The 12,911-nt window shown below is 32.2% G+C and overlaps 1 protein-coding gene across 1 annotated transcript; it reads left to right on the top strand.

Annotated features, from left to right (window-relative positions):
• The first annotated feature begins 627 nt into the window (after positions 1-627).
• LOC134531794 (uncharacterized) lies at positions 628-11,097 on the top strand. The gene is made up of 7 exons (XM_063367725.1): positions 628-769; positions 1,330-1,432; positions 2,899-2,953; positions 5,902-5,972; positions 7,915-8,062; positions 9,811-9,868; positions 10,905-11,097. Exons 2-7 carry the CDS (start codon positions 1,367-1,369, stop codon positions 10,921-10,923), a joined length of 417 nt encoding a protein of 138 aa, XP_063223795.1. The 5' UTR covers positions 628-769; positions 1,330-1,366; the 3' UTR covers positions 10,924-11,097.
• Positions 11,098-12,911: the final 1,814 nt, after the last annotated feature.

The following is a 12,911-nucleotide window of genomic DNA, read 5'->3' as shown; positions in this document are numbered from 1 at the left end:
GTTAAATTATAAATCAACTATCGTTGATATTTAGCATATAGTTCAAGAATTTGTATGTAATGCTGGTGTTTTTATGGTAAATGCAAGTAATCCTGTGTACAAAATGGGTAATTTCTGGAAAAAGCCTTCCCATTAACATAGTCCTGACTGTGCCACTGATATTCTTGTGGAATAAGGTAAATTAAAAATTTTGGTTGATGCATGGCAATTTTATTAACTTTCCTTTCATTGTATCTTGTTCAGACTGCGCTTTAAAATTATTTCCAGGCGGTTGCCCATGGCTTATTTAGTGGACATAGCCCAAGACGCCTCATAGATACAACAACAAAACGAAAAAAAAAAAAAAAACTTGCTGAAAAATTACTGGTGGCCAAACAATTGATATACTTTCTTTGACAATACCTAAAAACTTTATCAGTTTGAATATGCGATCATAAAGAAGTACACTAACCGGGATATATTTGGTCTATGCAGCAGTTTCTAGTCGTCTTTCGAAACGACTGCATTTTGCTGATACCTCGCGCTTACAACTCCTGCCATTTAACCTTGCGGGTAAGAACCTTGAAAGATATAAGGTATGCTTTATTACAATCTAATCGTGGAGCCCTCCTGTGAACTGACGTGTTCAGTGGCGTTTCATTTTCCTTTTCTCGCCAATAAAAAGACGGCTCACATCGTCGAGAAACACAGTTTCTCAAACACCAGGTCGCAGTTCTGTCGTGCTCCAAGCTGCTGGCTCATCACACCGAACTGGTAACTGAAGACTGAGGTGATTACTTAACGATTTGATTGTTTTATTTTTTTTTAAATAGTCTCGTAAAGAATATGGCATAAAACCGCATTATAATAGTAGTACAACTGTTGCATAACATATATCAACAAAAATATCATTTATAAATAGTTAAAAGGGTTTTCTTCATATATATAGGCTATACGTATGCATGTTTTTATGCCCTTGTATGTGTGTATCTTAGTATATATGTATGTGTTTGTCAGTTTTTCTAAAGGTAGTTGTGTTAATGTAAAACGACTGCGTCGCTGGCTTTTCAAATCCAAAATAATTAAACATAAACATTCCATATAAAGGTCCAGTCACACTGTCAATTTTTGTGTAGTAACTTATTTGATTATGAAGTGTTGAGGGGATGAATGACTTAAGGTGGGTATATTTTTTTCACATAAATTTTGCATCCTTCCACAGTGCTAAATAAATTTATTTCGCTAAACTAACTTGAAAGGTTTTATTTTATTTTATTTATTTATTATAATAATTATCATTACTGTTTTTGATTGAGAAACTGAACATTTAATGATTTGTATTTTTTTCAGTGATTCTCCACCACAATTTACTAACTGAAGCTACAGAATGAATTGTCATCCATTAGTTGCTGCTCTGTGCATCGCTGTTATTACAACACTCATTATGATTACGGTAATATCTTGACTTTTTTCTATCCTGTTGATGTGTGATAACCATGTTGAGAATACACTCGGATAACCTTTGCCTTAAATAAACAGAAACTATTCCTCGTAATGTTGAACAGAAAAGGCAAAACTAATAATAATTTAAATAAAGACGCTTAAAGAGAAGCATATTTTTGTAATTTCTTGTCATGATATTTTAATAGTAAATTGCTACAGAAAGAACCTACATTAAAATTCACCATATTTTGATATTTATTTCGTAATGGTGTAATCATATCAGTGTAACATTTTATGAAACTTTTAGTCATTTGAGTGAGAAAAAAAAATTCTATTTCCTCCCATGAGCCAATTAATAGAGACCTAAATTCTCCGGGAATCATTAAATATGCCCCTTAATTATCTTACCAAAAGATGAAGTCATGAGATCCATATTGGCGTCAAAAATATATTCAATAAACTGTTAAGTCTACAGTAATAAGGCTATTCTGCCTTCCAGGGCATGTCTTACCGGTTTTACAAAGGAACACAGAACTCATAAGTCGGAATAAGGCAGGGTTTCTGCTTAGATATAGTTATCTGGTACAACGAAGAACATTTAATTAGTTTTATTTTATTTTGGGTTTATGTTTAAAATCAAATCCATAAATTGACTGCAATTTAATGTTTAGACGGAGACATAAGGCCAACTAGACATCTTTTGTTTCCAAAATCTTGCTGTACCAAGGGCACAAAGAAGTAAGTTAGTTTTTTTAAGTTTGTGTTCCCAAAATCTAAAAAGTTAAGATATAAGTAATTGCTTGTCAAGTAATGGTTTAAAAATTAGTCTGTGAAAAAAAATTGAATAGTTATTTTATTCTTAATGATGTTGAACCTAAATCTCGATAAATTAGTTGAACGGACAGATATTTTACCATAAATTTCAGCATGCAATTTTAAGAAAATTACCATAAGGATAAAAAATTTGATAAAAATGGTTTTTCTGCAGTAACATAATTAACTAGTGTAAGTCATAAGTTTGTTGAATTTAAAAATAAAGGCAAAATTAAATTTATTGCTAAATGTGATTGTTTAGCTTAAATTTTTGCTTTATAATAAGTTAGTATGCACATTTTATCAAGGGGTTCAGTTAACAACTTTAAATATAGTTAGTTTCAAATGACATATTTATGACGTTTTGATGATTGACTTTTGTACTGGCTTTGAATATCTGTGAATAATAAACATCATCCATCCAGGCACGCCTAATAATAATGATCCTCTTCACCACAGGACTCTTTAGATCCCACAACTGTGCTGGATCTTGACAGGTCGCGCCAATCAAATGTGTTTTACTTCCGACTATTAATATATATTAGGTTTTAAATATCAAAACAATAACCTATAAAGGTCGGTATGCATTTTAAAATAAAGCAAAGCAATTGCGTTAAAATGATCAAAAAGTGCCAATTAAATTGCCTTATTTTTGATTCACAGGTTGCTGATGACGCCGAATTCGCAGCATGTTCCGAAAAGTACAACAGTACCTTAAGTAAGTACATCCCGTGAGCTACAATCAGGATGAAACATATATAGTGTATTTTAATTACGTCACTTATTAGAGACACTGAACCATATTGTAAGTAGGATACTTATGGGTTTAAAGTTAATGCTATTAGGTGAGACGTTCAAAATTTCGACCATTTAATGATTTCGGCAGTAAATAATACCCTTTATTTACCTGAAATTACTCAAAATATGTTGTTAGTAACCTGAGAGCAAACTGGGTCGTGCAGTGGCAATTTTGTTTGTTTTATTTGCCGTATAATTGCTCCCTGGGATATGTAGACGTTGTAAGAGTTAGGAGAAAAAGAAAGTGTGTCAGAAAGAGTTAATAATTTTCATATACGAAAAAAAATGCCTTTACTTTTCTTTTAATCTGGCAGAAAAATTCAGTCGCCTTGAAAAGGCAATCACAAACTCAGATTCATTGGCATTCCTGCCATGGCATTAACTTATATATTTTCGCAAATGATAAACATACCCCATGAAATTAGAAATTATAGTAGTTATTTTTACACTAAATAGTTTAAATTACACAACGAGTAATGATTGGATAAGTATATGTAAACGCATAGGCGATGCCTTTTTACACATCTACTTGTGGCAATAAGGGTTTCGTCATGTAAATTAATCGCAAGGGAGTTCTGAATTTTCATTTTTTAAAGATATTATTTAGTTTTACCTGCTCATGACAATAACGTCCTTGTAACCCCCTGTTCCCGAAAAAAACAGGTACGATTTATCGCAGTAAACGTTGTTATAATCACGACAATTTAAGAGGCTTACAAATAGTAAATGGGACATCTGCCACTAACTATTAAGAAGGTAGCTTCCTAAATTATGTTGCATCTTAAGATTGGAATTTTTGCTGGTTAGTTAAATAAAGTCTATAATATAAATCTTGTTGACAGTTTAATAATTATTTTACTCCTAAAAGTGTGGTTAATGGTTTTGAGAACTTTAAAGACCAGTTTATTATTCAATCAGAAGGTAAACTGATAGCATGGGATCATGTGTTATACGATTTTGAATTTACCGTTTGTATGTAGCTTTTGTGTTTGAACTTTATTTCAGAATAGCAAAGATAAACAATTAAAATTGGAATGCCTTAAACTCTGAAAAAAATTAGGTTTTTAAGCTTTTGGAGAAACGAATTGTTTATTTATTTACGAATCATATGCTAATAAAATATAAGATTATAGAACTAAAACCAACAATGGCGAACTAAAAAAGTAAGAAACATATTAGTTGCTGATTACTATAATATTCTAAAAGAATTATTGTAGTCATTTGATATGTTAAGTATTCATTTTTTTTAGTTGTATTGAAGTTTTCTAGCATTTCGCCTTAATGACGTGGCATTAGGAGTGCGCCTCCATCGGTGGATGACTCTAGGTGTGGGGAGGGGGCATCGGGTGTCTGGATCCTCCTCTCCGCAATAAAACCGGCGGTCTAGTGAAGGATATTCGGAAATTTTTGAAATTTTAAAGATAATGACAGCGTTAATTACATTACATTCAAAAATATTAGGACGGCAATAAATTATACGATAGGATAACATTTCTGCATTGTTTTTTATAATATTGAACTTTATTACCGTAACATTGATAGAGTAATAACTTAGTCTCGGTATTAGATCCAGACTAAGTATTACTAACTACACATATGTATTTTATATGTATTTAAAATAAACAAATAGCACAAAAAATTATGCATCTTTGCCCTTCAAGAGGAAAAGAAGTGAAACACGTGGCTTTCCCCCCTCCCCCTTTTTTTTTAAAGGATTCGCTGCTGTCCACCATAGAACTATTTTGTTAATATAGGAATGACAATAATATACAGGTAATATAATGCCAGAGAATGGGTGTAAAATCTGCTCAGCTTACATTTTCCCCCTGATATACATAGATTTTGTCCACTGAGTATTGGATATGAAATATTTAGAATTCAATGTAGTTCTTTTTTTTAATACTCTTGGGCCCTCTCTCTTCATTTGATTTTCAAATGCTTTCATCATTCTACTCGAGAGTAGGATTATAGGAATCCAAAAACATCTGCAAAGCAATCGACATATGTAATACTGTTTAACAAATTAAGGTGATACGATTTGTTTTCTTAAATAATTTCTTTAAGCATTTTACATCCTATAGAATATTAAACGGACATAACAGTTAGGCTGGGTTAATGAACTTGACAATTAGCGAAAAAGCTCTGAGAAGCACGGTCGTTTTTAGAGGACGATAGTCACAATACGTCACCAAAACTACAACTTGAAAATGCAGTAGAAAACAAATAATTACCTTGATCTTCTACCGATAATTAAGGTTTATCTTGAAAAGACTGAAATTTCAATAATTTTTTTTAAAGTGTAATTTATTTTTATGGTGAGAAAGTTTAGCAAACGAAAACGTTAGGCATGCAATAAAAGAAAAACTGTCAAATTTTATATACGTTACGTCAGCATCTGTCAATGTTCTCTTCACACCTAACTTTGAAAACAGAACGCGGAAATGCAAGCTGAAACGCAAGGAAATGAATGAGGACTACTTGCCTTGCGTTTATGTGTCTTGTGTAATTTATCAATTAGAATTCTAAAATGTGGTGTTTTAACTATTCCGTCTTGCCCTTCTCGCTCTAATGTTTAGTCTTGGTTTTATGTTATCTAAATATAATACGAAAACATGAACCTTTAAGCCATGTTTATTCGTTGTAGGTTTAAGGCTGGAATCAATGCGCATGTTTAATTTATTACTTTTGATTATCATTTGTTTATTTTTTCGGCAATTTTTAGAACTTAGACAAACTTTTAATGCACCCAGCTATGAAATAACGGAAAACAGTTTAATTTTCCTTCCTACTATGAATCGAGCTTACTAATAGCTAAGTAGTGATACAATTATATACCGCAATTGAACACTTTGATTTGCTTTGTTGTAGCTGCCGATCAGTTCAGAGCCAATCACACACCAATAATCTTAAGCTTGGATCCAAACAATAACCAATCAAATGTAAGTAAAAAACTTCATAAATGTAATTTTTTATGTTAATAATGGCTATAGTGTAAATATTTTGCTATATATAAATTTTTACCTCTCCTTAATTTAATGAGGTTTGAAAAACGTTTGATGTGTACTGTTCTATTATAATATTTTCCGTATGGAAGTTAGAATTTAGAGCGTGGGTGTGTGCAATCTAATGTTAATAATGATTTTTTTTCTCCAAATTGGATAGAAAACATGTTTGTTTTGTAACGAAAGTTTAACGGTATTAACTTGCTGATATGTTGTTAACATCTTTGTTTAACAATACTAACTTCATGTTGGTATTTTTTTTTAGATTATTCCTATAGAGAGTTTCACTACAGCTATTAAACTAACTTCTAACATTAGTCTTTATTTTGTTATGTTAACCAATTGCTAAACAGAGGAACTTCAACTTCAGAACAGACACCCACTCCTTTATGATTGTCCCCATCCTTCTATAATTTTGTTCCTCACTTAACGTGCGATTCCAAAGCAGCACCTGATGCAATCATCAGACGTAGTGCGTCTGACGTAGCACGGCTGTCGCATGGATGGAGATACTATATAGCGTCAGTCTCCGTCCAGTCCTGGAACTGGAAGAATGAGTGAGTTCGTTTTGCTGCTTTATGTAAATGATAGGAATTTAATTATAAGAAAATGTACTGAAACTATGCAAGGGAAAAATCTTGAATCAACACTTCATTTTTCAAAATAAGGGCTATATAAGATTGTTTTAAACATCAATTTAAATAACTCTTGTTAAAGGTTAAACACTTAAAAAACTTCCTATTTAATAGCATCAAAATCTTAAATGATGTAATAATGTAAAAATGATACAGTGATTTTTTGATGTTCGATTCCCCAAAAACATATTTTTATCGGTTTATGAATTTCACATAGCGTATTCTTTATTATTATTATAAAACAATAACTAATGATACTGCTGTAAAAATTAAAATATTTAACACATGACTAACTTAGAACACAATTTAATATTTTAAACCTTGTAGCTGTGAAGAAACGTCGTAAAGAAACATGCAAGTAAATTATAAACTTTTGAAACAAATTATCACGGGCTGGCCACGCGTACAGCTGACGCACCATGGGACACAGTTACATGACATTCCCTTGCAGCAGTGCTCTGCGGACGCTGCATAGGATTCCTACCTTTACTTTCCACTAATTGTCATTCTCGTGTAACACAATTCTGATTATTATTTTTTCCCCCTGCAGTCCCCGTGGAGCGGTTGGCTAAAGAGGAATCCTGAGTAAGTGTGTTTGGGCTTGAACATGAAATAAAAAAAAAATTAAGGTACATCCCAAAAAAAAAACAGGTTTCAGTGGCTTTACACGTCGTCGGAATTTCTCGTAGTCTGAATTAAAGCAATTTTACGGAGAGTTTAATATCGTGGGAGAGCATTAACATACCGTTACTTCCGTCCCGAAACTTTTAGAGGAGGTGGACAAATAAGAGAGATACCTTTTCAACCTCCAGTTTGCAGATTGTTTTAATAATAATCATATGACTTGGCACAGATCCAATAACACTTTCTCCCTTTATTTCGAAGCTATTCAGAAATAAAGTAAAACAAGTGCTGTAATATAAGGGACCTATGGTTTACGGACCTACCAGTTACCAAAGTTTTTAAGAACAAGCATAGTTTATTGATGTAAAAATCTTTTTTTGGTTATATTAAATATTATTATTGACCTCAGAAGTTTTGATTTTAGGAGAACACAGAAAATTTGACATTCACGGCTCACAAATATTTCATTTGCCGATTAAATTAGCTATCTGTATCACATCTAATACCATTTGGTCGATGTAATAATTTTTTCCTACTTTGATATGCCCTCTAATTGTAATTTTTTTACAGGTAAACTTAACTCTACAAATATATATCTGTGTAATTTTTTTGGATTGCAGTGCGCTCTCATCTGTTACGCCACCGCTCTAGGTCTGATCAATAATAACGGGAAAATCGACTTGGATGCGTTGGATGATTTTAACCATCGCTATATTTCGCAACCAGAGTGCGTGTCTTACAAGCAGTATTTAGAATGTGCAGATCAAGGTAAGCATAATCGTGTGCAATTAAGATGTGACATGTATCAAATGATATTTTCGTGCACCTTTAATTTGAGCTAAATATAAATATGGATAAATGATATTTAATAAATAATTTAATCAAAGAGTAGATAAGAAAAAATTAATGATTGTTTTATTTGCAACGTTTGTAAAGAAAGACATCGTAGGCTGTGCAAGTTGTAAGATATGTCAAACATACAAAAATACATTAACACAATATACAAATTCTACATTCATTAAAAAAAATTTAAATAGAAATGCATGCATAAAACATTGATATTGTCCAGTTTTGCACAATAATATTAAACACATAAACTACAGTCAACACACGTCAAAAACTGTTTTAATACAAGTGATAGTTATTTAAATTTAGAAACATTTATATTACTATAACATCACGTTATATGAACACATGTATGTATTTATGGATATTATTAAAATAAATTGATATTGACCCGTTCTACACAATAGTACGAAGAACAAATTGAACGTAGTTGTTTCACTGAAACTTAATTATATAATACTAGCCGTGGCCCGCGACTTCGTCCGCGTGGGATTTATTCAATGATTACAAATAGTACTTCATTGGGAAATATATTTGCAAAAATTAACGACTGTATGATACATAGCTGAAACCCGCGTCTTCGTCCGCGTCGGAAACACTTAATTTATTGAATATTGATCTTTTGGGCATTTTAAAATGATAAAAAAAACTTAATACTACATCAACTAATACTAAATCATTTGCTTACATGTTGAACAGGAATTAGCCTGTATATGAAGTGGTGATTGAAAAATTATAAAAAATTCAAAATATTTCCAAGGAAATATATACGATATAGCACACAACCGCTGCGTAGGGAGCCGACCGCGCGGCACTTTATTGTGTGATATTGACTCCCATCCCGCACCCCAGTAACGCTTAGGTCAAATGCTGCTGCCTGCTTGCCGAGCGGGGTGTGGGCGGGGCGCGGGAGCAGAGGCAGGCGGTGGTGGGACCGCGAGCGTCAAGAGAGACACGACGACGACGGACAGTTGCTAGTTACTGAATTACAAAGATAGAAATATTAAAATATGTTGCTTAAATAATGTGGTTAATAAATAACGCGGTAAAATGTAGCCTATGTTCATTAGGGATAATGTCGGCTTCTAATGGAAAAATAATTTTTCAAATCGGTCTAGTAGTTTCGGAGCCTATTCAATACAAACAAACCAACAAATCTTTCCTCTTTATAATATTGGTGTAGATTCATCCTTACTGATTTACACAGTTTTTTTTTTATATGAGTACTGTTAAAAGTTTATAATGCCCATGGGTCTCGGGTTTGGTACCGGACCGGTTTTGGTTTCTTTCTTGGGTCCAGGGTTGCGAGTTGTTTGTTTCTTCACCACCCTAATATTGCAGAAGGTAAAGGTGAACCGTTGCAGCTTCCCCTCGCTTTAATCTGCCCAAGCCACACCATGGACATCTTGACAAGCATGAGGTCGGAAATTATCACTTAATATTCATTAATTTCTTCATATTAACTTTATCTTCATCTTTCTCTTAACCATCATGTTCTTCATTATTAACATCTTGATTTACTCTTTATCTTCATGTTCTTCTACATCATCTTTTTAGTTACAATCATCTTAATCATATCTTCTTGTTCATATTTTTTGTATTCTTTATATTCATCGACATAATTTAAAGAGCTGTAATTGTATGTTAATTTAGTTTTACTATGTTTCCAGCAAATCAATTGGATTCTTCCAACTGCAATATGGCAAAAATATACATCACATGTATCCAGTAAGTTAGAAAAAATATTTCCTTTTTTATTTGAACAGCAAAAATTCTCAAAAAACATTATTTTTCACAGCATCAGTTGTTCCATTATATATTAATATATATATATATATATACATATATATATATATACATACACACACACACAATCACTGTGTTTTTTACAATTATCGGAATTGCCTGCCAAACCAAGCAACTGCTAAAGTTAAGTGTTACATTGAAGGTTATGTGATAGGTTTCGCTGGCAAAACAAATTTTTAATGGAAGTTTCGGTCATTATTCGTTTGCATATTTCAATAACAGACTTTTTATAATCTCATTTTTCACTAATTATATACTGTCTGTGTGATGCTCCAATTGATAAGAGATGTCGTTAATGTGAATTTAAATACTGCAGAATTTAGCTGTTTGAAACGTAAAAATTCAATTCGAAATATGTTTTGTTTTCTTAATTTATTATATTTTAAGAACCAATCACCACAGAGAAATAATTTGGCTTGTGAACTCTTAGGGTTCTTTTATATAAATCTCAATTACTCCTTATATGCTTATATACTTATATGTTGTAAACCTTTTTATCGGAGCATACAAGAAACCTTACAAGGTATACGGGCTTTAACTTAGGTTAAGTTTTGTCTCTTTGACAGTGAGGTGTACACACCCGGAATATGTATCGCAATTGACAGACGAGGATTCGAACCCGGGAAGCAAAGTTGAATAATGTTAGGAAATTAATATTTAATATTAACGTTTAAAGAGAACATAACTAGAAAAAAACCTGTGCTAAATTAAAAATATTAATTAAATTCACTAATATCTATCTATCTTCCGAAATAAAAGGTAAACATTTTGTCACAATATTCAGGTTATTCCTTGGCATAACGTAATAAATGTAAATATTTTTCATACTTTTTTATTTCTGATAAGGTGTTGTAATGTATTATCCATGACAAGCAATATAACTGCTTGAGATAAAAAAAATGTAAGTTAGTTTTTTGGTGAATACACCATGATATAATACTACTGTCTTGTGTTTCAGGAATAATAGTTCGTGCTAGAAATTATGACATTCTACAAGATTGACTACAGCTTGCATCATATGCTATTTCTGAGAGAAAATTCAATTTTTTTGATGTATTCATTATTCATAGCTGAAATTTAAAGACTCTAATTTAGATTGTATTTGTACTTACTTTTTGCACTAAAAATAAATGCACATTCAAGCATAAAAATTACTTATTTATTTTGTACATAACTATAATAAACCATTAACATAGCTCAATTTTCCACCTTTTCTGTTTGGTGTACTCGGTATATGATTGAATCTGGTATAGCTATATGTTTTTTAAAAAAACGTTATCTATTGCTACATGTAGTCAACACATATAACAAAAATAGAACAAGACTATTAAATAAAACCTAATTTAAAAACATTTATATACCCTTTGAAATAATAGCAGACTAACGCAATTCATACAAACCAGCTGCATTCACATGAAATATGTATTAGACAGTAAATCAATCACAAAGAATAATAGCAAAGAATTAAGAAAAATAGTGAACCAATAAATGGTGTTTGTGGTCAAAGAAATATCCTAATCCAGTAAACAAATAAAAATCGATAAACCTTTAAACAGCATGAACAACCACTTTTAATCACAGAAAATGCGAGAAAATAGAATTATGACAAAAGCGACAACAAAAAACTTCTTAATTCCTTCTTTCGATATTATTTAATTAAAAATGATTTATTGCCCTAATCTACTTGTATTGTGATTTTCACTGATTTTATTGTATTTTCTTGTTCACTACCATTTATTTATGCATATTTATCTAATATGGTCTTTTTTATTCTTAAGTCTTCATCATTATGTTGTCCTGTAGTTTTATTTGTAGTGGCCTGTCATTTGTTTCTTATGAGATCATGCTAGACAATGGAAAATAGCGATTGGAATTTATATAGCAGTAATAAATTATCTTTTTCTTTTATCTTCTCACCAAATGCAGACGGCTTAGTGCCAAACATAAAAAGATAGGTTTATCTTAAGAGTATTTTTTTAATGTGATTAGGAACCTCTCTCACTAAGTATATCATAGCTAGGGCTCAGGATTATTAAAAACCTACAACTTTTTTATCCGAATTCCTTGAAAAAGTAGAAAAAGTAGAAATATGAATGAATGATTTTTATTTTCTCATATTTAACATCATTGAAATTTTAATATAAATCTAGACCCGTGTAGTTTCTTCTTAAACAGATGCACAAATCCACATTACCCAAACAAATTTGAAGTATGCTGTAAGTTGGAATAAGTGACAAGGGTAAAGAGAGACGTAAATGTCTTGAGGTTCAATACGGCGAGACAAATTATTGAAACCAACTGGAGATATCTCAAACTGACAATTTTTTTTTAAATTGAATATTATTTTCCTTAATAATGTTAGTGAAGGAGTGGATAAATAAATGAACAAGGGTCTAACATCTCGCCGATATCTATGACACTACAGTTGACGTGGGTTGATGATATAGGAATGGAGCATTGTCAGAACTGATGGGTGGGAAACACGAAAGTACCTTGAGGAAACCCACGGGTTCATGGCGTGAAGGACATCTTGTTTCCCAGCTTGTATGATATCCGGATTCAACCCTGCTGGGAATACAACTCGGACAGCATTGGTGGAAGGCAAGTGACATGACCCTCAACCACTAGTGTCCCCAGTGTTAGGTAAAGCACCTGTCCCAAGTCAACATGGACACCTGACTAGTGGGACATTATGGTATCCTGCTTGCTGTTTCCTGGGTCTTGGTACATCGAGGAGGGTTGTAAGAAACTATATCAAACAGAACTTTACGAGGCCTGAGACTGAGACAGTGGTTTTGGATATCAGGTTATGTGGTTGGTTGGTGGCTGCCATTTACTGATGAGTTACGTAACAGGATATTTGCCCTATGAGCTGTGCACTAATTTGTTTTAGTGTGAGCATGAAATCGTAACAGTTTGGTACATATAATTAATGCAATAAAGCCACTGGTAACTGAACCACGTC

The sequence above is a fragment of the Bacillus rossius genome, chromosome 5 (assembly GCF_032445375.1).
Source record: "Bacillus rossius redtenbacheri isolate Brsri chromosome 5, Brsri_v3, whole genome shotgun sequence".
Lineage (NCBI taxonomy): Eukaryota > Metazoa > Arthropoda > Insecta > Phasmatodea > Bacillidae > Bacillus > Bacillus rossius.
This window is presented reverse-complemented; position numbering and strand designations above follow the sequence as displayed.

Coding starts and splice junctions, on each gene's coding strand:
- LOC134531794 (XM_063367725.1), top strand. CDS start 1,367: ATGAATTGTCATCCATTAGTTGCTGCTCTGTGCATCGCTGTTATTACA. Junction 1,433..2,898: donor CAACACTCATTATGATTACG/GTAATATCTTGA, acceptor TTTGATTCACAG/GTTGCTGATGACGCCGAATT. Junction 2,954..5,901: donor AAAGTACAACAGTACCTTAA/GTAAGTACATCC, acceptor GCTTTGTTGTAG/CTGCCGATCAGTTCAGAGCC.